The sequence below is a fragment of the Vicugna pacos genome, chromosome 3 (assembly GCF_048564905.1).
Source record: "Vicugna pacos chromosome 3, VicPac4, whole genome shotgun sequence".
In the NCBI taxonomy this organism is placed as follows: domain Eukaryota; kingdom Metazoa; phylum Chordata; class Mammalia; order Artiodactyla; family Camelidae; genus Vicugna; species Vicugna pacos.
This window is the reverse complement of record NC_132989.1, coordinates 77358882-77382998: the sequence shown is the minus strand read 5'-3', so window position 1 is coordinate 77382998 and position 24117 is coordinate 77358882. Positions and strand designations below refer to the sequence as shown.

The window sequence follows — 24117 nt, the reverse complement described above, 5'->3', positions numbered from 1 at the left end:
TATCAGAAAGTTAAATAACACAGATTAATGGGTAAAGAATGAAGAATTCATAACGATAATATAAGTATCAGCCATCTAGCAGCTGACAAGAGATTAGCGTCTAGTTTAACAACTAATTAACAACTTAGTCTGTGTAGGGACAACTTCAGTCTGTGTGTAGCCTGTGTTACAAACTTGAGTTCTCATTATAGCAATATCTTTTTTTGGTCCAAAGAAAGTCATTTGTTCCTTTTCTTTAGTTTCTCTAACTATAAAATGGGGACTACCTTTAGTTTTCAATTATAATATAGTTGGATTAGGATGACTTAAGAAATTAGCTCTATGCAAACATACCTTCAAAGAAGTTAAAAATCTATCAAAGGACTTGTTTAACTTCTCTCTGGCACAATGTTCTTCTGTGCTTATTTAGTTTCCCCTTATCTTGTATTTATAGAAAAGAATCTCTCTGGGATTTTTCTACTTCTCTCCTGCAGTAGTAGTAGTAGTACTAAGTATCTTGATGTAGTACATGGTTTTAAGAGAAGAAACTTATTTATAAGGTAAATAAAGTTAAGTAAGTTAAAGAAACTTCATAATATGTGCTTTAAGAAGTCTATAGAGAAATTCATGTGGATCAAGTTATTTGAGCTAATTTCTAGAGGATTATATTAGTCAATATATACTAAGATATTAATGTGCAAAAGTCATAATATAATTAGACTATACCAAATAAAGCAACTTGAAGTATATAAATCCAGTAAGCACAATAAAGGTGAGAGTTTTTAGTGTTGTATTTTCTCTTTTTTTCTTTCTTTCTTTTAATTTTTTGCCATTTGTGGCCCTTCATTCACTTTTTTTTTTCACTTCAAAAACCAGAATTTTATAACTGGCAATAGCCATTTCCATTGCATCAAAAAGAGCAAAATGCCTAGAAATAAACTTAACCAAGGAGGTTACCTATACTCTGAAAACTGTAAAACATTGATGAAGGAAATTAAAGATGATAAAAAGAAATGGAAAGAGTTCTTGTGCTCTTGGATTGAAAGAATCAACAGTATCAAAATGGCCACACTACCCAAAGCAATCTACAGAGCCAACACAAACCCTGTCAAAATACCCATGACATTTTTCACAGGACTAGAACAAACAATTCCAAAATTTATATGGAACCATAAAAGATCCCAAATTTTCAAAGCAATCTTTTGTAGGTTTTTTTTTTTCTCTTCTTCTTTTTGTTCTCTTTTCTAATGATTTGATGACTAAAGAAGTTTCTTTAACATTTGTTGTAAAGCTAGTTTGGTGGTGTTGAATTATTTTAGATTTTATTTATCTGTGAAGCTTTTTATTTCTCCATCAAATATGAATGAGAGCCTTGCTGGAAAGAGTATTCTTGGTTGTAAGTTTTTCCCTTTCATCACTTTAATTATATCGTGCCACTCCCTTCTAGCCTGTAGAGTTTCTGCTGAAAAATCAGCTGATAACCTTATGGGAGTTTCCTTGTATGTTATGTGTTGCTTTTCTCTTGCTAATGTTAATATTTTCTCCTTATCCTCAATTTTTATCAGTTTGATTACTATGTGCCTTAGTATGTTCCTCTTTGGGTTGATCCTATATGGAACTCTCTGCACTTCTTGGACTTGGGTGACTGTTTCCTTTCCCAAGTTGGGGAAGTTTTCAGTTATTACCTCTCCAAAAATTTGCTCAGGTTCTTCTCTCTCTCTTCTCTTTCTGGGACCCCTATAATGCAAATGTTAGTGTGTTTCATGTTGTCCCAGAGTTCTCTTAAACTATCTTCTTTTCATTCTTTTTTCTGTTTTCTGTTCTGCAATAGTGGTTTCCACTAATCTGTCTTCTAGCTCACTGATCTGTTTAGAGTTGTATTTTCTATTTTTATCTTTTTAAACCTGAAGTTGCCAAAACTGTAAAAGCTCTATTTCCACAGGAGTAGAATCTTACTTCATTTCTTAAACTAGAAAAGTTAAATATTCAGATGAAAACCAGGTTTAAATCTTTATTCCCAAGGGTAATAGCCAATCTAGTGATTTTGAACTATTCTAAATATCAGTCATGTTACTTCAACCTAAATTATCCAGATAAATCGGATAAATTTGTTCATCTTTTTGCTAATTCAGGTGTATTTAACCAGATTCAGAAAGGTGAATGAAGTGAAACTATCACATTCCAAAAATAAAATCCCAAGTTGTTCATTCTTGCTTTTCACATTCCTTCTAAATAAAAGAAATATGTTTTAAAAACTATCTAGAAAGATGATATATTCCAGTCAGGTTTTAAAATATTTCTTAAGAAACACTTACTCATCATTAAACAACACCTCTTGCTATTAGACCACTGAATTTCATGATCTCCATATGGGAATTGGCTTAAGCAAGATATATTATAAATCAAACAATCCAACTTTGAAAAATTGTCAAAATTCTACAAAGAAAAATTTTGAAATGCATATACACAGAGTATTTCAACATTTTTTTAATCTAGAGATATTTTCAGATGTGTATGGTAGATCTTGCACCATAGCCAGCAACTGGGTCTAGCCAGCATCTGGAATGAGATACCTCTAAGGAAAGCTAAGACTTTAAAGGAAGTCATTTTGGTGATGCAATATAGAACATCCTTCCCAAATCAGAAAAGCTGAGAGTTCGAGCACAGTGTTATTAAAAGCCTTATCTTTCTGCTGTCCAGGTGCAGGAACACTAAAGCTTCTTTCAGCCCAAATTCTAAATCAGAAATTGTCATCTTGTACAATTTAAATTTCTAGAGCAATTGGAAGAGCTATTCCTTCTCCACTTTCTGTGTTTATAGTTTGGGACCAAGTCAAAACATATTACATTCTACTCTAAATGAATTAAGATCTAAGGCTGTAAATGTCCAATTATACATGCAGGGCTTTCAGAAGGGCATGTAATAATCTTATTCTAATCCTGTCCTATGTTTCTCATGCAAAAATATTAGGAATCAATGTCATGTATATGTAAGCCCAAATGCTGGGCTATGTCTCTGATTTGGCCTTGTAGAATTATTAAATCAATCTTTTGGCAATAAACCAAGTATCTGTAACCTTCTTTGTGGTAACCATCAGGCTTGCAAGGATTGGGTTTTGATTACCCTTACTATCTTGTGCAGTAAAAATGCCAATGCTACTATCAGAGTTTTATAGTCTAAATCTTTGTTTACTATCTTGTCAAATATGGTATATCTCTGATTTCTGTCCCAAGGCTATTGCTGATGCCACGACTAAGGAAAGTTCTTTTGGCTGAAAGTTATATTGATTGATTTGTAGGAGTTTGACCCATGGACACACAGTACCAGAGCACTGTCTGGGCTCATCAAATTTCCTCCTTTGGTTAATGCTACTGTCCCTGAGCACATCCATTCAGACCATATGGTTCTTATTCAGTCCTTGAATGGCTTATTCAGGCAAACATCCAATGGCTGTAATAGCGATGTCAGACCCCCCAGGACTCATGCAAATATCAATTTTTAATTTTTTGGCCATATTTCTTACTCCATCTGCTAAATGTGCATGGAACAGTTCCCATACTTACATGGAACATTTGTGGAACTGTGCCCCCGGGCAAAGATCCCATATCTTTTGCAGCCAGAGTTTGACGAGATCATTGTGGATCCAGTCCTCTGGATATGTCTAAGCTATCATTTGAGCCACATTTCTCCCCTCCTCCAACCTTTTAAAAAAAGATTTATTAAAAAAAAACTAAGAGCAGCTTTGGTTTTATCCTGCTGGCTAGACAGGATGTAGGTTCTTTTTTGTTCCTTCGGATGCGAGTAGTTTTGAAATTCAGAGTTAAGATCAGAGGTCGTGGATATTCCATTCATACTTCTGAGACACATAAATTCATGTTTATAGTCTGTGATGCTCGTTACTGCCAGTTAAGACTGTCTGCCAAAGAATTTTCTGCCCACCATCATCTAAGATTGGCAAATAATAATAAAAAGTAATGATGATGCTCTAGTAATATATACTAGCACCTCTGAGGAAGCCCACAGAAAGTCACTGAGATATTCTCTCATTCCATCCTCACAATACTTGTATGAAAGATATAGATTTTCTCTCATTTTAAAGTAGAGATTCATTATTTTTGCCAGTTGTAACACTATCATATAGTCTTAGGCTCAATGTTCTGTCTAGATGCCTTTTTACTGTGAGTCTTGAGATAAGAAACTGTTACACGTAAATAAATGAAAAATCAACTTAGTATTAAAGGGGTAAAATACATTGTTACCACCCATCTCAGGCTCAGTGTAACAATGAAAATTTTCTTTTTTCTCTGCAAAATTTCCCATCTGAAAGTAAAGTATGATCAGAAGCAGCAAAGAGATTTCACTCTGAAATCAGGAAAATTTGGGCTGGAATCTCAGCTCTCTATTAAACTGCTGTGTAATCTTAGGCTTTCAAGTCTTTCTTCATCTCTAAAACAATTAAAATAGTCCCCATTTCCCAGGATTTTTCTCAATAGCAAACAGAACAAATATGTTCCTGGCACAGTGTAAACATTTTAAAACAATTCATTACTATCATCATCATTGTTACTGATAATGTCAATTATTTTTTTATGGCAAGAATATAGTCTGGCCACACAAATTTGACTACACCAATTGAAAATTTCACTTTAATTTTGTCACTAGGTGTTTGCATGGCTGTTTTGATTTGAGTCAAACTTCTGAACTCTAACTCTGGTTTAATATCCAAATAGGTATAGCCTTAGGAGGAAAATCTGCATTTGGCAACTGTAAACATGCTTCTCCCTAAAGGAGAAAATAACTGAAATGATCAACAACAATCCATAAATAGATAACATGGCAAATGCAGTTAGTAAAAAAAATAAATTAAAGAAGTGCTCAGCCCACTGAGTAGTTTTTGGTACTTTTCTCCTTTAAAAAATGTAGAGTGATCTAGTTCTTTGAAAGTCTCTTCATAAATTAATAGTGATAGAGGTATTAATGATAGGGATATTTTGAGGCTTTTTGCCTAGCACTCTGTCTTTTTCTTTCTAGGAGTCTGCATGTGTATGTTTTTTCATTCATTCATTCATTTAAAAACTTCCTAGTGCTATACCTAAAGCTGTCTATTGGCCTTCATGTCTATGGAAGAATGGCTAAGGGTTTTTTTGTAGGTTAATTTTAGATAATGAAATCCAACATACTGACTTTATGAAACTACACTCTAATGTGAATATCAACGACTTCTTGGTAGACAAACTTTGCTACATGTACAAGTTCTTTAAATAGATTTTCATGGAGCCCAAGATGTTCTGCTGAGATATGCTGGAAGCTGACAAGACTCTAAGGACAGGGTAAGGAGGCAGGCAAGGGGTTCTTTTAATTTGACCATACCCATTTTTTTCAAATGTAATATATCAGAGTTATGTAGATTCATTTAAAGAAGAGTTTAAGGATCAAAAAGTTGACATCCATTAACCTAGACTAAGAATGCAAATCTTTAGAAATCAAATATATTTTTGCCCCATTTTATTCACTGTCTCCTGTCTGTGCTTATTCTTATTTATGCTTGGATGTAATTATATTTCCCTCTATTTGCTTATCTAAATTTAAATTCAATACTCTTAGTTTTGATATTATTTAGAGTATTTTCTAAGTAACCTTCAAACTATAATTTGAAAGAAAATTTGATCTTTATCAAATATATGCACATAAGCTATAAGATACGACATTTGAGAGTCTTGCTATTAAGCACAAATGATAAGGTATTAAATATATTTATCAGACAGATGACTGAGTTGAATTACATGTTCTCAGATAGCCACTACTTGTGGTTAACTTAGAGTGATTATATAATTTACAGAATGCTTTTAGGAGAGCTCTGAGGTGTTTAAAAGAATGAGTTCTTTATGCTTTGGGTTGAAAAATAAAGTAAAATAAAAAAAGCCATCAGGCCTAATGATAGTATTATTATAGACAATTAGAAACAGTAGCCCATTGGTGTAGATCACAAGAATAATAATCAATCAACGGTAAACAAAGAGAGAGATTCACACTGTGACTTTCCCCTTACAGTTGTGTATTTCTTCTAAGTACAGATTGATGTAAATTGCTACTTGTCATTGACAAGAGTTGTTGGTTCCAAAAGAAACCCAGACTGTTGTTTCAAGAATGTGGTTCCTAATATTTTCTATTACCTTTGTGAAAAAAAGAAGGAATTTTTTGGTAGTGTGTAAAGGTCTCTGTATTTTTATTGGCTACTTATAAAGTTTCAAAAAAAGATCCTTAATCCTTTAAAAATGACCCTATCAATTCATACATTTAGCATAATTTACCAACATTTCCAAACTCAGAATGGAAAAGCCATCAACACGGCACTAGGTCATGGGTCCTGAATGAAGCCGTCAGCAAGGATTAATAAACTGTGACAGCTGCCCAAAAGCTTTCATTCTTTTTATTTAAACATCAGATTGCAAGCTGAAATTCAGTGTAATCTCTGTTGAAACCAGCCCAACTAACATGGAAGAAGTCAGAACTGAGAACAGATGATAGTAGTAGTTATTGTTGTAAATTTAGTCCATGGCGATAAATACTAGAATCCACATATATAGCAATTCCTAAAGAATTTCAGGAATAGCATAAATTATTCTTATCTGCTGAACAATTCTTAATAATTATAGTTGTTGAAAACTAGGCTGATGAAACTAAAATTATTTAGCAACAATTTCTATGCTCAATATATTGTTTAATTTTTTTCTTCTACTATTAATTCTTTCTCTCATACTGCAATTTAAAAATGACTCATTAGATTATAGCTGTAAAATCTATTGAGGATCACATAACTTTCCTGGAAATTATTTGTCAGAAAAAAACAGACATATGACTAAACAGAGTCTATTACGTAAGTTTGTTGTTGGATTTTTTTGTTCAATACAATTCAAACATACATGTATAGAAGGAGAAATTGACCCAGAAAACATTCAATATAATTTCCTAAACAATATATATTTGCAGATATCAAGAAAATTCACTAGCCTAGGAATTTACTGTTTCAAGTACATTTTAATTAGTACGCTTGATTTCCTAGTAGTTGAATATCAAAACCAGAAATTTATCAGGTTAGTCTACACATCAAATAGCTAATAAATCATTTGCGCTTACCCCCTTTTCAATATTCCCAGTCTGACAGAGTGTTCCCTCAGCTGCGGGAATACTGTTGGTGACACAGCGGTTGCTTTTGCTGAGACACCAGAGCTCTCTACACACTTCCTAGGAAAGAAGGCAAAAGCAAGTTGATCAGAAGTAGAAACTAAAATCATGTCTACTAGTCCATAAAATATATCCACAGTAGATAAGCAGTACTCAGCATTAATTCTCTCTTGCTGGTGATTGATTAGAATCTTTAAAATAACGGGCAGAAATTTCATTAATAGAAAAAAATAGTGAGAATGAATGAATATGTAGAAAGGAAATACATGTTTACTACTCCTCAAAGTACACAATAGCACAAACTTTCCAATTACTAATAGCATGTTGACAGGTGGATGACTTCCTAGACCTATTGTAATATTCAAATAAAGATTTTTTTTTAAAAAAAGAGAGACTATGGGAATGTGCATGGAGTAATTTCTAAAATTCATATATGCTTAAAGAAAAAATCTAGCAATGTTATTTGCAGTTTATTAATATAGTACACTTTCATGAAAGGGAAATTTGGTTTTCAAAAAATGTTGCTACTTATGTGCCATTTTCATAACTGACATATTTCAGATGTTGTTTGGAGTGCCCTGTCTTCTTTATTATAATTTCTCATTATTCCACCTCAGCATGGGAGAATTACTACACTTACTGTGATGTTGGCAATACAAAATACCTCATTTTGTTCACACATATTAATCTATCAAATTTTAAAATAAGCTGTCCAACATTTCCCTAAGTGTTTGAATAGCAAAAAAACAAGCTTACTTTGAAGGAAATACCCAAATTTTTTCATTTCTTTTCATATATATGATCACCAACTAACATCATTATTAATAGTAAAAGTTTTTAAACTAGAACCATTTAGTATAAAATACATATTTGCAATAAAAATATACTATTCTGGAATGCAAAGATAACGTTTGTATGTAACATTATATATGACATTCAATTCTATTGTTACTATTCCCCAACTGCCCTTTCACTCTCAAAATAATTGTAAGAACTTATGCCACATATCATTACAAACTATGAATGGTGATGAATATTAAACAGATTTACTGCGGTGATCATTTTGCAATATATATAAATATTGAACCATTATGTTGTACACCTGAAACTAATATAAAATATCAAGTATATCTTAATAAAGATTTTAAAAAATAATTTATGTCACATAAACACAATTCAGAAATATAGTGATAACATTTAATTCACTGGTTATCCGTTGCTACAAATGGAGATGCCCCACAGAATACAGCAAAAAGAAGGTAACTCTTTGGCCCCTCTTTAGGGTGCCCCCCTCCACCAGAGAAAAAGATATAAAATTAATGTTTTAAACTACTTAAAAAATTTGTGTATTATATCTAATTTATTTGTCTACTTTAAACTCCATGTGGAGAAATACTGAGCTAGAAGAAAGCTAAAAGACATCAGAAAAGAAAAACATGTGCTGTGGATTTTAATACAAAGATAAAACTTTCTACTTTCTTTCAAAGCTTCAGTTTCTGCTTAAAGAGAAGGATATTTATACTACTTTATTCTTCCTTTTCTATAGGAGATGGTTTCTTACTATATGTTCCTAAATATATTATTCTAGTTTATTTTAAAAGCAGTAGGACTAATATTTTAGGCTCTTAAAATATTATCCCATGTGTCAAAAATACCCATAGTCAAAGAGAAATGTGTTCACAAAAATAGAGAAGCATTGCTAGAACAATGTATAAGAAATTACCAAAAAAAAAAATCCATAATCCTGGATCATACTCCTGATCTTCTATGATTTTTATTAGGTCTAAATCTTACTTTAGACAGAAGTGAAAAATAAGAGCCTAAGGTTTATTTTAGACAGAACTACACAATGAAAATTCTATCATTGAAAAGGACAATAATCATAGCATCTATTAGGAAAAAGAGTTATTTAGTCAAGTCATAGAAACTATTTTCCAAAAGTGCCTTGAAAATCTCTAACCAAAATGGCAAGTGCTCAAGATCCTCTTTCTGAAACTTTAATCTCAAGATTCACAATTAGAGTCCTCTGACAGAGCCCTCTTTTCCTTTAGGGAATGACATATTTTGAAAGGTTGATTCCCACTTTTAAGAAGATTTTATCCAGGCTCCTTGGGATTTGAATTGCTAGGGCATTAACTTCTGTTTAAAGTATAAGCCTGGAAATCTATGTAATGGGAAATACTCTCAAGTATTGTCAAGTGCAGTCTTGGAGAAGGCTCTAAAGAGTTCTCAGATAGACTTCTCATCTAGAATATCAACTTGAGTAAGAAAGATCTTGATATTCCAATTAAGATCTCCCAAGATAAAAAAAATACTCTCTTGGAAGATAAAAACCAAGAAAATTTTATTTTATGCCAGGAAAGCAAGAGATACACTTGCTGAAAGATTTGAGAACAATTTCACACTTTCAGAATTACTCCTTTTTCTCTAAACTGCTGGGTCCTAGAACATGGCTGATATATTTGCAAAGGAATATTAGTTCTAATTGCACATGTGTATCAGTTGCTGAATAAGCACCCTAAGGTAGGTCCCAATCTCTCAGTAAGTTAAATGTATGCTGAAATTTTTTGCCTCTTGGGGAATTTGTATAACCATCATAGTAGGTGGATTAATTTCCCTAAATAAAATATATAAAGTGATGAAGTATAATTAGTGAGAGGGACTGATGATTTTTTTGACTGCCCACCATCTTAGCTCTAGTAGACCATAGTTGCCTTTCACATACTCACGATTCTTTACAGGAGAAGTTAAGATTGGTTAAGATTAGTCTCATGACCTCTATGAACTAATAAATCATGGCCTGTTTGTTAGGGCAATCAATTACATTCTTAAGCCTACAATTCATTTTTTAGAGATTCTCTAGGAGAAATCTGGGTCTTGATGTTTGCCCTTAAACTTAAGGAGGAAAAGAGAAATCAACAACAATCTCCATTAAGGAAAATTTCTGTTACATGACACAAAGCCATTGGAAATAGAATCTCCTATTTCATGGGGTCAACTTCTAACCAATTAGGAGGATTGCATAGTAAAACAAAAGTAATAGCATTATTTCCCATTGATCCAAGAATATCTGTTGAGCATCTACTATACATCAGGCAACATGTTAGTGTTATGAAAAAATAACACTATCACTTAGAATTTATGAGAACCAGAAAGAAGGCAGTGTATAATTTGACACATATTTCCAAATGCCGTGGATTGGTAATGCTCTGTGATATATTCTGTGATGAAATTAGAAGAATGATGTCTATGTGATTAATTTTTTTCATGAAACAAAATTTTAATGAACTGTCTTTGTTCATTACATTTTATTATTTTTAATTTTTAGGTTTTACAAAAGCCAAGATGTGTGTGCTTACCACAAATAGAAATATTTGGCAGAAGTAAAAGTTGGCATTCCTATGTTGGTGCATTAATTTTTGGAGAGAAATTTTCATAGCTTACAAAAATTTAAAAGTTTATGAACCACTCATTGACCAAAACTTGATAATCACTGTCTATTTAGATGTAGTTATGTGTTACTCAATGCCTTTAATAACTAATTGCTTCTTATATCTTACCACTAACTTCTGAATTCAATTTCTTTGTTCCTGACACACATTATTTAGCAGTTAATTTAGCAAGGGACTCTTGTTCTTATTTGTCTGAAAATATATTTATTTTACTTTCACTATAAAAATATTATTTTAGTTGAATGTAGAATTCTAATCTATTTATTTTACTTCAGTACTTGAAGGTATTAAGTCCCTTGACATTTGGACTTTAGAGAGCAGAGGAAAAGTAACCTGCCAGTCTAATTGTTGTTTCTTTGTGATAAAGTCTTTCTAGTTGCTTTCAAGAGTTCTTTTTGTCTTTCTTTTAGTTCAGTCTGACCACTGCACCTGGGTGTTCTTTTTATTTCTCTATTTGGGATCCATACCTTGAGGATTCGTATCTTTCTTTGATTCTGAAAAATTATTAGTCATTATTTCTTTTAATATACTTCTTCCCCATTCTTTCTTCTGAACTCCTACTCAACTTGTATTGAACCTTCTAATTCTAACCACCATGTCTCTTAACCTCTCTTCATATTTTCCGTATCTTTTTCTCACGGAGTGCTAATCTTTCTGCTTGTTGACTTCATGGTGTATTGTTCCCTCATACTATTTGTTATTTTGTATTTGAGCTTATCCTCAGTGAATATTGTTTTTTCTTTGAGCATCCTGTATCTCCTGAGTTGGAGAGTTATATCCTCATGAATTTGTTTCTATCATACATTCCAAGGTTTCACAGGTTTTTTTTTCTTTCCATTTTATTCCCTTTTTTAAACAACTGAAGTGTAGTTAATTTACAATGTTGTGTTAGTTTCAGGTGTAGAGCAAAGTAATTCAGCTATATATAGATGTTTGTATATTTTGGAAATTAGTCCCTTGCAAATATTTTCTCCCATTCCACAGGATGTCTTTTTGTTTTGTTTATGGTTTCTTTTGCTGTGCAAAGCTTTTAAGTTTAATTAGGTCCCCTCTTCTGGTTTTTGCTTTTATTTCCATTACTTTAAGAGATGAATCCAAAAAAATATTGCTGTGATTTATCTTAAGAGTGTTCTGCCTATGTTTGCTTCTAGGAATTTTATAGTATCCAGTCTTAAATTTAGGTCTTTAATCCATTTTAAGTTTATTTTTGTATACGATGTTAGAGAATGTTCTAATTTCATTCATTTACATGTAGCTGTCCAGTTTTCCCAGCACCACTTATTTAAGAGACTGTCTTTTCTCCATTATATATTCTTGACTCCTTTGTCATAGATTAATTGACCATAAGTGTGGGGGTTTACTTCTGTGCTTCTATACTGTTCCTTTGATCTGTATGTCTGTTTGTGTGCCAGTATCATACTGTTCTGATTACTGTAGCTTTGTAGTACAGCCTGAAGTCAGGGAGCATAATTCTCCCAGTTCTGTTCATCTTCTTCAAGACTGTTTTATTCAAGGTCTTTTGTGTTTCCATGTAAAGTTAAGATTCTTTGGTTCTAGTTCTGTGAAAAATACCATTGGTAATTTGATAGGGATTGAATCTGTAGATTGTCTTGGCTAGTATGGTCATTTTAACACAATATTGATTCTTCTAATTCAAGAAATGGTATATCTTTCCACCTTTTTGTGTCATCTTCAATTTCAAGGTTTCACGGTTTTATTGTCGATTTATTTGGTCACACCATGTACGTAGACTGTATAAAGTCTTACCCTGTTCTTATGTGAGCCACAAGCCTAGGGCTTCAATTTCTCATGAGAACTATTATTCCCTATCCAGAGCAAAGGGCAGACAAGCTTACTTATCATTTTCGTTTAGCTCTTTCTTCACAGAAAGTTGACTCTTCTCAAGTTCTGGCTGTATGAAAGGGTCTCCTTTCCAATTTCTTAGTTCGTGCCCAAGGTGATATCTCCTATCCCAACATGAACAGTATCAGCTCACTAGTTTACCACCTGAACTAAAACTCCCCTTCATTTCTGGCACATCCCTACCTCTCCATCTTTTGGTTTTGATATATACAAGCTTTCTACTGAAAAATGATACATGAATCAATATTATACCACTTATGAAAAAAATAGGATTTATGAAAAAAAAAAGACCACTCAAAACCTATGTAAACTTGTAGCCAGAAAACAAAGAAAAACACCAACAGTACTAAACATTTATACTGTTAAATCTTGACTGGCATTTGTTCCCAGCATGCCAATCAGTCAATCCTTTGTAGGCTTAAACTCTGTGGCTTGTGATGCTTCCTTTTTAGAGATGTAGGTCTTTGAGAGTATCTGCCTCTAACAGAGACCACTTTCATAAAAATTAAGAAGTGGCTTCAGGGTACAGCTTCGTTATCAATCAACTTTTAAAAAATAACACAAACAGATGCATCATCACAGATTCTTAACCTGCCCTCATGACTTCAATAGCTTAGTGTTTTGGAGATGAAAGCACTAAGCTATCCATTATGTCCAGCAAAGAAAGACCATTCTATAGGTCTTTATATACTGCTATAGTTTTTCTCTTTGGGAGAACTTGCTGATAGTTTCACATCATTAATGCACTAGGGAACAATCATAAATGAACAAATAAGACTTATGTATTACACTGGAATCAATCCACAATTTGTTTATTTTACCTATGTATCTTCTCATCACAGAAATACATGTTGTAGCTAAATAAATTATATTCAATTGTATGTTGTTAGTTTTATTTATCTAGCATATTCTGTTTTCATACCTAAAGAAGTGATTGTGTTTACTCTGTCATGTTTTTTAAACTGAAACTTTTCCCCAAGACTTTAAAAAGCCAATTATATAAAGGATTGGAGACAAAATTTAGAATTTAGAATTCAGTTCAACCAATGGGTAAAAGCTAAGAGAAACACAGAAAAGTTCTAAAAAGAGTACATCTTAAGAGTTCTCATCTCAAGGAGAAATTTTTTTCTTTTCTTTTTATTGTGTTTATACAGTATGATAGATGTTAACTAAACCTATTACCTGTGGTAATCATTTCACAACATGTGTAAATTGAACCATCATGCTGCACACCTTAAACTTATACAGTGATGTATGTTAACTATTTCTCAATAAAACTGAAAAAAAATTTTTAAATGCTGAGGAGTCTGCAGATTTCCGTTTAATGTACAGAAAAATCTTCCAGAAGTCAGAGCTGAATAATGATAAAATAAAACTGAATCTCCCATCACTGGAGATACTCCAGCATACACTTAAATGACTTCTTAGCAGCAATGTTTTAGGCAGAAAAGAAAAAGAAAGGAACTAACATTTTTTCAGGGTATACTGTCAACTACTGTGCCAGGCATATTCACCTTTATTTTTCATTTAATCATCATGACAATCCTCTTAGAAAGTGTGAGAAAATTTAGGTTCAGAAAGACTTAGCAATTTGCTTTAATCCTAACTAAATCTAGATTTGAATCAGCTGTCTGATAGCAATGTCCAAAATATCTCCACACAGTTAAGCTACTTTTCCATTTTTCTTAAATGTATCAGAATTGAATAAAGTCACTGGCCAATTAAGGCTGATTAGTAAAGGTTTACTTGCATTCTAATATAATACAAAATCCCACTAAATGTTCTTAATATCTTCTTACCCTTTACCTGTATTTTAAAGGACGATATCTCAAAATTAAGACTATTATGTACTAATTCATAACATATTCATTCAATGTATGAGCTTAGGCATCAACTCATACATTATTGGAACTTCTGAATGTAACAACACCACATAAAAATAGTGTTAATATACTCCTCAAAAGTATTACATGGTTTTCCAAAATACAAGACTTTTAAACTATTCCTACTTATTTAAAATTAATATCAACTTCCAGATTTCTAGTCTATTTAACTTTCGAACATTAACAGCAATAAAAAATATTAGCAAGTATGAATCATAATAAAAATATACAGAGAGAGTGGAGTTTTAAATTAATTATCTAGTATAAAATAAAAGTAATTAGTATAAAACTTATATTAAGAAAATAACATTGTAAAGAATTGAACTAGGGCTCCTTTGATCAGAATAAAATAATTGATTACAGTAAAAGACCCTTTCAAGAAAATAAAAGAAATTGGAACTATTTTTTCTAATGTTTCCATCCTTTTTAAAGTAACTGTAGCTGTTAAATGATACTGAAAACTGGGAAGACAAGCTCTTAGATTTACCTGAAAAAATTAAAATTAGCAGTTTACATAAGGGGGAAAGTGATATCATAAAAGTACAAAACCACTTTATAATTGCTATATTAAGGAAATAAAACAGTATATGAAGGGAAAATGGCATCTTTATTGCTAGATGGTTTTTGTTTTTTAATTTTTTTAAACAATTGTAAAGATCAATAGAGATTCACACAGATTTTCTGCCCTTGGGAAACCCTAAACCCTATGCCATCTTGGGTCCTTGGTTGTGGATATGAAACATTCTCTTCATCCTCATTATCCTATCAGTAACATCTTTCAACAGCTGTTTGCAATAAAGGATCGTGACAGCCAAGGGGGAGAGCGGAGCACTGAAGAGGTCAAGAAGGAGCATCAGTGATTAGAAAGGTTACTTATCATTGTATCACACAAAGGAAAATTGAAAACCAACATATGGTGACCCTGTGGCCTGGCTCCAGGTGTTGGGTAGCCATCTGAAGAAAGAGAATAATGTACCCTTATTTCAGCTTTAAATAGGTTAATCCTGTTATGTGGGTAATTTAAGTATAAGAGATCCTAGAAAGGCAAAAAAAAAAAGTTTTATACATATTTTTGTTATATATGTATTATATATACACAGATATAATACATATATAAATAAAAACTAATCTAGAAATTCAGATTAAATAACTAATCATCAATTTGAAGGGGTTAAAAATTATTAAAAGGTTTTTAAAAAATACTTCTAAGAAGCAAACCCAGAGTAAAAACTACTGATCTCTAAGAATATAAATGATTATGAACTTAAGATTTTGGCTTGAAATTTAAGGAAAAAAAGTCAAATCAACTTCTTGTCGAGTATATGCCTGATAAATATATATGTCTGGACTCCAAAAGTATACTGATGTGTTAAAATAATCCCATGCCTTTTATTCCCTAAACCCATATTAAACCATACTGTAGAATATTTACACCATCTTAAAATCTTCAAGGAAAATGATTCTACAACCTCCCTGAGTACAAACTTCCAATATTTAACAACTTGAAATTCTTTCTACTACCTAATCTACAGTCTGCCTTCCAGCTGTAAAAATTAAGGCAATTGTGTTTTTTTATGCTTTTGGTGGGTAAGGAGAACAATTTGTTACCAGCAGTCAAACCATAATAAATGTTCCAAAGTCTGAAAGTGATTTTGAAGCCAACATTTAGCTTTCTTTTTCACAGGCTACTCATACTCAATTTCTTTAAACTTCCCTTATATGTACTTCTAAGTATTTCATTATTATCCTCTCCCAAGTTATCTGCATCTCTTAAAAAAAATAGATAGCCAACAGTACCCTAAGAAGACTAATAAAATATTTTTACTGGAATGATGACTTGAATCTTATCTAATTGGTAATGATAAAATAATAAACAAAACTGAGTGAGCACAAAAAACATTAAAAACTAGAGTCTAAGAGACAAAAATAGGTCAGTCTTTATTAAGTACTCTCTAAGGGGATAATACCCTGATTAGAGAACTCAAATTTATCTTATCTCAAGTCAGTTACCCTGAATGCAAAGAGCTGTACTTCAGGCAGACATAGCTTGATGGCATACTTATTATAGTCATTAATTAACATGTGAATAAAAATAATTTATGCTGTCCTGTATTTTAATTCTATGTTTACCAAATTAACTTTTGATAATAAACTGATCTACTGAGTAGATTTCCTTAGGTAATAAAATGTTCAAATTTTAGTATAGTTGACTGAATATAAACTGAGAGGCTATATTTCTTACTATAAATTAATAAATCTAATTTTATATAGAAATATATATTCCCTTTGACCTTTCATATCTAATATTAGATTCTAAAAGTCTCTTATAACAAAGTGTCTTGCAAATATGGTACACTTAGCCATTTATAGATTATTCTATCATTAATCACTTAATTGAGGTATGCAGAAGAGAAACATTAAAAAGTTTAATGATCTGTAAGTAAAATACAGACCTTGCCACAAATACATTTCTCCTGGAAAGATTAAGAATGAATGAGAAGTCTTAAAGTCTCCAAAGTTATGTCATATTTTCTTTTTGTAAGTTCTATTTCCACCAAAATATACTGGAATTCTGCAATCTTAAAGTCAAAATTATTAAGCCCACACACTTCTACACATAAACACTTCCATTCATTTCATCTCAGAATTATGAAGCTGTACCCTCCAGTACAAAAAGTACATTTGAATTTATACAGGAAAGCAAGGGCATCGCACAAGGAAGTATCATCAGTGGCAGAGCAGAGATGCTTTAGTACTCTGTGTAGGGTGTGTTTGGAGAGGAAGGGAACAGGGGAGGTAAGAGGACACAGATCACTTTACAAAAATCTCCAATTTCCCAATATGATTTTCCTAGATTATAAAATTATATTTGTTTCTTAAGATAATGTGTCTTCAAAATTCTGTGATCACACATCAATAAATTCTCTTGGTCTCATTCATTAAAAATCCTTCCATAGTTTCCCACTGCTCTTAAGATAAAAACCTAGAATTCTTCACATGGCCTATAAAGTGCAGTCTGATTTGGCTCCTAGTGTTTTCTTGCATCATGTATATGATGCTTGCTTTCAGAGTCTCAGCTCTTCAAATACACAGCCTCAGGGTCTTCACAAAGGTCCTTGCTTCACTATCTTTTTTTCTTTTCTTTTCTTTCAATATTTTCTTGTCAGGGTTCTTTTTACTTGGTGGGGGAAGGTAATCAGGTTTGTTGTTTGTTTATGGTGGTACTGGGGATTGAACCCAGGACCTTGTGCATGCTAGGCACCCACTCTACCACTGAGCTATACCCTAACCCCTCCACTATCTCTTTACCAGATAATTCTTCTCACTCATTTATTCACCAAATATTTTCTGAGCTCCTATTATGAGGTAGGTATTATGCTACTTACTTTATAAATAACCATGAACAAATAGGTAGAATTCCTGCTCTCATGGAACTTACATTCTCATAATTATCAGTTCATTCACTCAACAAATATTTACTGAGCACCTATTATGAGCCAGGCACTGTTCTAAGTGTTAAGGATAGAGCAGTGAATGAAATAGGCAAAAATCTCTGCCCCTAAGGAAAACTGATTCTAGTCGGGAAAGCAGGCAGTAAGCAAGATGAACAAGTAAAATATATAGTATGTTACAAAGTAATAATGGTAACAAAAAAATAAAGCAAGGAAAAATGACAGAAAGTGAGCGTGTGTGTGTGCCTATGTGCACACAAGCATGCACAATTTTAGGTAAGGTTGTTAGGGAAGGCCTTAACTAGACGAGTAATCAAACAAGTGAAATGATATGGATTGCAATAAGTGTTACGAAGAAATAAAAGGCATAATTCCCTTTATGTTTTAACTGAAAGCATAAAGGTAAGTAACCGAGAGAAGCCTTTGCAGACGGATCAGACAGAAAGCCTGTCTGAAGAGAAATGCATTTGAGCTGAAATTAAAGGATGAGAATGAGTCAAAATGTGACCATTAGAGTATCTTAATATGCTCCCCAAAGTGCAGATGGCTCAGCTGCTTCTAAAGCATGACTAGCATATCAGCTATGTAGGAATGCTAACATGGATGACATAGATATTCATAGAGGAAAAGGAAACATTTATTGAATGTCTCCCATGTGCCAGGTACTTTGCATGCTTGTCATATTCTTTAGCTATCTGAAGTTTACAAGAACAAGTTAGCTGCTATCCACTGAAAAAAAGTGGCTGAGTAAAATCTATTGGTGGTAAATTTGAGGTCATAGGTAATAATTAGTGGCAAGCAGACTTTTATTCAAAGTATTCTGTTAAGAGACATTCCATTTTACCATGGAACCACATCTTAGATCATGTGTTCCCCTTTATGGTTCAGAATATAAGGTCCATGGATGAAACATTGCTCAATTCTACACTGGATTAAGTAATAACTATTGTACAAAATACTAGCAATTATGTGCTAACTCAAGTCTATGTAAACAGAAAAGTGACAAATTTCATAGATAATAAAAATTCCCCATAAGCCAAACAAAGCCATGTCTGAAAAATTTCTCTGGTTTTGTCCTGGGGCTTAAATCTACCTGTGGATGAACAATCATCTCTCTCTTTCTTTTAAAAATAACTTTCTTGAGGTATGATTGACATACTAAAAGCTGCACATATTTAATGTATACAACTTGATGAGTCTGGAGATATGTATATGAAACCATTACCACAAACTATGCAATAAACATATCCATCGCCTCCAAAAAGTTTCCTCTCATCCTCTTTATTGATTATTATTATTTCTGAGTGTGTGATGAGAACATTTAACTTAAGATCTACTCTCTTAGCAAATTTTTACATATGCAGTATGGTTTTGTCTACTATAGGCACTGTGCTGTACAATAGATGTCCAGGATTTAACCATCTTGCATAGCTGAACTTTGTACATTTTGACTAATACCTCTTCATTTCCCCATTTGCCCAGACCCTGGCAACCACCACTCTACTTCTCTAATCTCTTCTTTTAACATCCTCATATAAATGGTATCATGTAGTATTTGTTCTTCTGTGTCTACCTTATTTTACTTAGCATAATGTCCTTCAGGTTCATCCATGTTGTAATAAATGGCAGGATTTCCTTTTTTAAGGTTGAATAATATCCCACTGTAAGTATATACCACACTTCCCTTATTCATTTGTCTGCCATTGAACATTTAGGTTGCTTCCATGTCTTAACTATCGTGAATAATGTTGCAATGAATATGAGAGTACACATGACTCTTGGAGATCCTGATTTCAATTCCTTTGAACATATACACAGAAGTAGGATTCCTGGATCACATGCTAGTTCTGTTTTTAATTTCTGGAGAAAGCTCCATATTATTTTCCACCGTGGCTGCACAAATTTACATTCCTACCAAAAGTGTACAAGGGTTCTCTTTTCTCCACATTGTTGTCAACACTGGCTATCTTTTGTTTCCATTAGTGATATTTAGCACCTTTACATATACTTGTTGGTCATTTGTATGCCTTTTTTTGAGAAATGTCTATTAAGTTCCTTTGTCCATTTTTAAATTGGGTTTTCTAGGGTTTTGTTACTAAGTTCCTTATATATTTTGGACATTAACCTTTTATCAGGTATATGGTTTGCAAATATTTCTTCAAAATTCCATAAATTGCCCTTTCATTTTGTTGACTACTTCTTTGCTGTGTAGAGCTTTTTATTTTGATGTAGTCCCACTTGTCTATAATTGCTTTTGTTGCCTGTGCTTTTAGAGTCATATCTGAAAAATCACTGCCATGACTAAAATCAAAAAGCGTTTCCCCTACATTTTCTTCTAGGAGTATTTTAGTTTGGAGTCTTACATTTATGTCTTTAATCCACTTTGAGTTAATTTTTGCATATGATGTAAGATAAGGGTCTAGTTTTTCCAACACCATTTACTAAAGAGACTATCCTTTCTCCATTCTGTATTCCTGGCACCCTGGTTGAAAATCAGATCATTTATGCATGGGTTCATTTCTGGGTCTCTATTCTGTTCCATTGGTAAATTAAATTTCCAAATGTATCTAAAATGTATATTAATGAACGTACTTACAAAGAATTCAGGCAAGATTTTTCATAACTACAGATGTAATCACTGTTAATCCCCACAATGACCACATGGGGACCAAAGTAGAAGAGATGGAATGCTGATCACTGCTGCAGTTATGGGTCATCCTGTAGATCACTGTTTAAAATCTTCCCTGATAGTTGAAAGAGGATCATTTCATGATGCTTTAACATCAGAAGTATCTCCTCCATAAAAGGCTACGTGCTCTTTTAAAACTCCACTACTTATATTTTAGTGTTCATCTCAGGATGCTACACTCAGGTAGCTATCTAAATCAGTACTGGTTTGTTTTTCCCTTCAACTATGATCTGAAGCATGATTTGTTTACCTGACTGAACTTTCACCTCCAAAGCCACTATTGTTTTCTCAAGTACCATTTAGAATAATTTATAACCTTAGGGATAATCCAGATAAAGCCCACGAGTTTTGGTCTGCGCTATCAATTGTGTAAACTCAACTCTTCAGGCACAAGCGTAAGAGGTGGGAGTGGTTATAAAGAATCTGTTATGACCCAAGAAACTGTTAGTAATGTATAGCACTTTATAAAAAAGTAGCAAAAGCATTTTCATATAGTACATAAGTTTAAGGAAACCATTTTGTTACAAATCAAAGTGAAAAATATTCACCAGAAAGAATATGAAATTATATAGGATTGTAGATGCAAAAAAATTCATAATAAAATATATGAAATTGTATAGGGTTGTAAGATGCTAAAATCTTTCCCCAAGTTTTCTAATTTCATTTTACAACTATTGTAAAAATCTTTATAAACATAACACAAAAATAGAATCTAAAAACTGCACATAAGGATCATAGAATGAAAATGTACAGTTTATCAATTATTTATTGCACTTCAAACCAGCTAGTTTGAAATGAGTGAGATATACAGATATTGAGACAGAAAAATCAGGTCAAATTTTTAATTAATTTACTGAAGGAAAAAAAACATCCAGAGATCCTGCAAAACTGATAATATAAACTATCTAATAGGGAAATGTACCGGTGGAGTTAAACCCAATTCCCCATAGAAAAACTGAAATGTAGATGAACTTTTTTACTTGCTAACAAAGAAATGAGAGACCATAGGTAAGAATAAATCTAACAGAAAATCTGTAAACTCAGTTGATCATGAATTTCAACTCAGTAAGCTATAAGTATATCAAAGACTGTGGTTAAAGTTTGACTGACTTTTTCTGAGGCAAAAAGCAACCCAAGGTAAAAAAGAAACTAAAACTATACAGAAACAAGAATAGAAGTAAAGACTCTTTACAGAGAGACAAGAAATGCCAAAGTTTTACTCAAAGCTCTAGATTTTCAGATGGTTGCACACAATCTTTAAATCTAGTGCACAAAATGTGCTGCCAAACCCTACCAGGAATAATAATATACTTGTCACTAAGGGCTATTTAAAACATCACTTTCCTTTGTACTGCACCCAAGATGAATAACTGGTACAGTACAATGTATATATTGTTTGGTCTTAACTACCTTAAAACTTTATTCTTTTTATTGTTATTATTTTTAAAAAGGGATCTTAAACACACTATTTACATAAAAATAGAAACTAAGCCTTAAATTTACTTTTTAAAATCTGAATTATTTTGACAAACAACTTGTCATTTTAAAATGTGACTCTTTCATTCAACATGCTTATACTGTGTACCTACTATGAACATCTCTCTATACTAGACTCTGAAATCTTTCTCTATGGAACTGTTTTTTTCTTTTTTTACATTTTCTGAGATAGACACTGAGACTTTTTTAGGCAGATGAGAAGAGTCAGTTATAATACCTTCATTTTTTTTCCATAGCACTTTTCCTTGTTTCTGTATTTGGGTTAACGTCACCTTATCCCCACTCAGTTATTACGTTAGAATGTGGTCAGTGGATAAAGTAACTTGAAATTACTCAATACTAAAAGTATAAATTAAAGGCTCCTAGCCAATGTTAAAAATGCCCTTAATCCAATTATTAGAGTACCAGAAAAGGCGGGGAGTAGGGGGAGGTTTCAAAATTATAACATTTCTAAGACAAACAAAGAGTTGGCATCAGAAAATCAGAACTTAAAAAAGAAATAATTAGAAACATTAAAAATTCTACCTGCATCCTTCACAAGACATTTGAAACTTGTTTTACTTGATTACTCAAACATTTAGAAGTAAATATTTGTATAATAAATTTTATATAAATGATACCAGAAAAAGAGCAGTGTCAAAGGCCGTATTTGTGTTAATGATGTTACCAGAGTACATTCATCAAAATTGCATCTTGAAAGCTGTGTCATAACCACACATATAAATAATTAAACATAAGGATTAGGACTTCTTACCCCATATTTACATTGGCGGGATGTTGCTCCATACTGGAAACGGCATTGTTCATCAGCATCATATACCTGACCTGGGGCCACAGCTGGATAAAGAAAGTCACGCTTGGGAGGCTCATTATCAAGGCAAGTACCACGGCCTGAACTGTTCAACATAAAGCATCAAAGGAAATTAGGTACACTATGCACTGTTTCAATCACAATTATGAAACCATGTGTTAAGCTCTTTGTTTTAATAATTGATGCATGAAAAACAATACTTTCTACAAAAAAAAAACATATGGCAAAACAGAATTGCTTTACTAAAATTTAAATAAGAGCTCCAATAGTTTTTTCCAGCACCAAGACACAATAAAAGAATCTCACAAAACAACCTAAAAATGTCATGTTGGCCTTTAAACACTGATTTAAACTAATTTCTTAAAGAATCAAAACATTTTCATATTGCTCTCAGCTTCTTGTTTGTTTTCAGTGAAAATATAACCACATCTGGTAGTAGAATCAAAAACACAAAATGTGAAAAAAAATTTGTGGTTGTAATCCTTAAAGACCTAATCTATATACTTCCATCTTGGGCAGAACAATAGATACTCTGGTAAGACATGTCCAAAGGTTCTTGAAATATTTCAATAACAAATGGGCTGAATGATAGATGAGGCCAAGATCCAAAGTTCTCCTCTCCAGTATATTAGAAGTGTTTAGTCTCTCAAATATTTCATATTTCATCTAGGGTCATCAGAGTTGGAAAAGAGAATGTTCTCTTCTCTTTATAATTTCTGCTTTTCAAAGTATGCTTGCACTCAAACATAATATTTTAATTCAGTGGAACAAATAACATAAAGATCGCCAAAAGCCAGACAGAATACCTTAGTTTAAAGAGCTTTATACTTTGCTAAATATAATTGTTCATTTTTATTTAGCCAGTGTGCATAAAATAGGACAGATGCTTTTTTACTTTCATTTCACATGTGAGTAAGTTAGAATTTTTAAAGAATTCCTATGCCAACATTTAAAAATTTTTTCCAACATTCCTGTCAATTGTGCCAGCACTTGTGTTTTTTTTTCCAAATCTTTTCCATCCACTTTGCCAAAGCAAAATAATTTCACAAGTAGAAGTTCCTCAACTATTATTTAGGACAGTACAAATTTTCATTTATAGATAAGTAAGAAAGAACCATGCATAATAATGAGTTTCATATGCAGTTAAAATTTTATCATATCCTTAAAATGCAAAAGTTAATTTGTTACATGAAAATATATATTTACACAGTAGCAAATTCATACCTTTTAAAAATTGAACCATACTATTAATAAGGTGATAGATTCAAAGACCCAAGGGACAAAATATTTATGCCCTTTTTCTTTC

The 24117-nt window shown here is 32.4% G+C and overlaps 1 protein-coding gene across 1 annotated transcript in view; it reads right to left on the bottom strand.

Moving 5' to 3' along the window:
• The window catches only part of ADAMTS6 (ADAM metallopeptidase with thrombospondin type 1 motif 6), a 254223-nt gene that overhangs the window by 88710 nt on the left and 141396 nt on the right, over window positions 1-24117 (bottom strand). Inside the window, exons 10-11 of the mRNA XM_015245058.3 lie at window positions 22755-22896; window positions 7117-7224 (exon numbers count right to left, since the gene is read on the bottom strand). Of these exons, the coding sequence (XP_015100544.1) occupies window positions 7117-7224; window positions 22755-22896 (250 nt within the window). The remainder of the gene's footprint in view (window positions 1-7116; window positions 7225-22754; window positions 22897-24117) is intronic.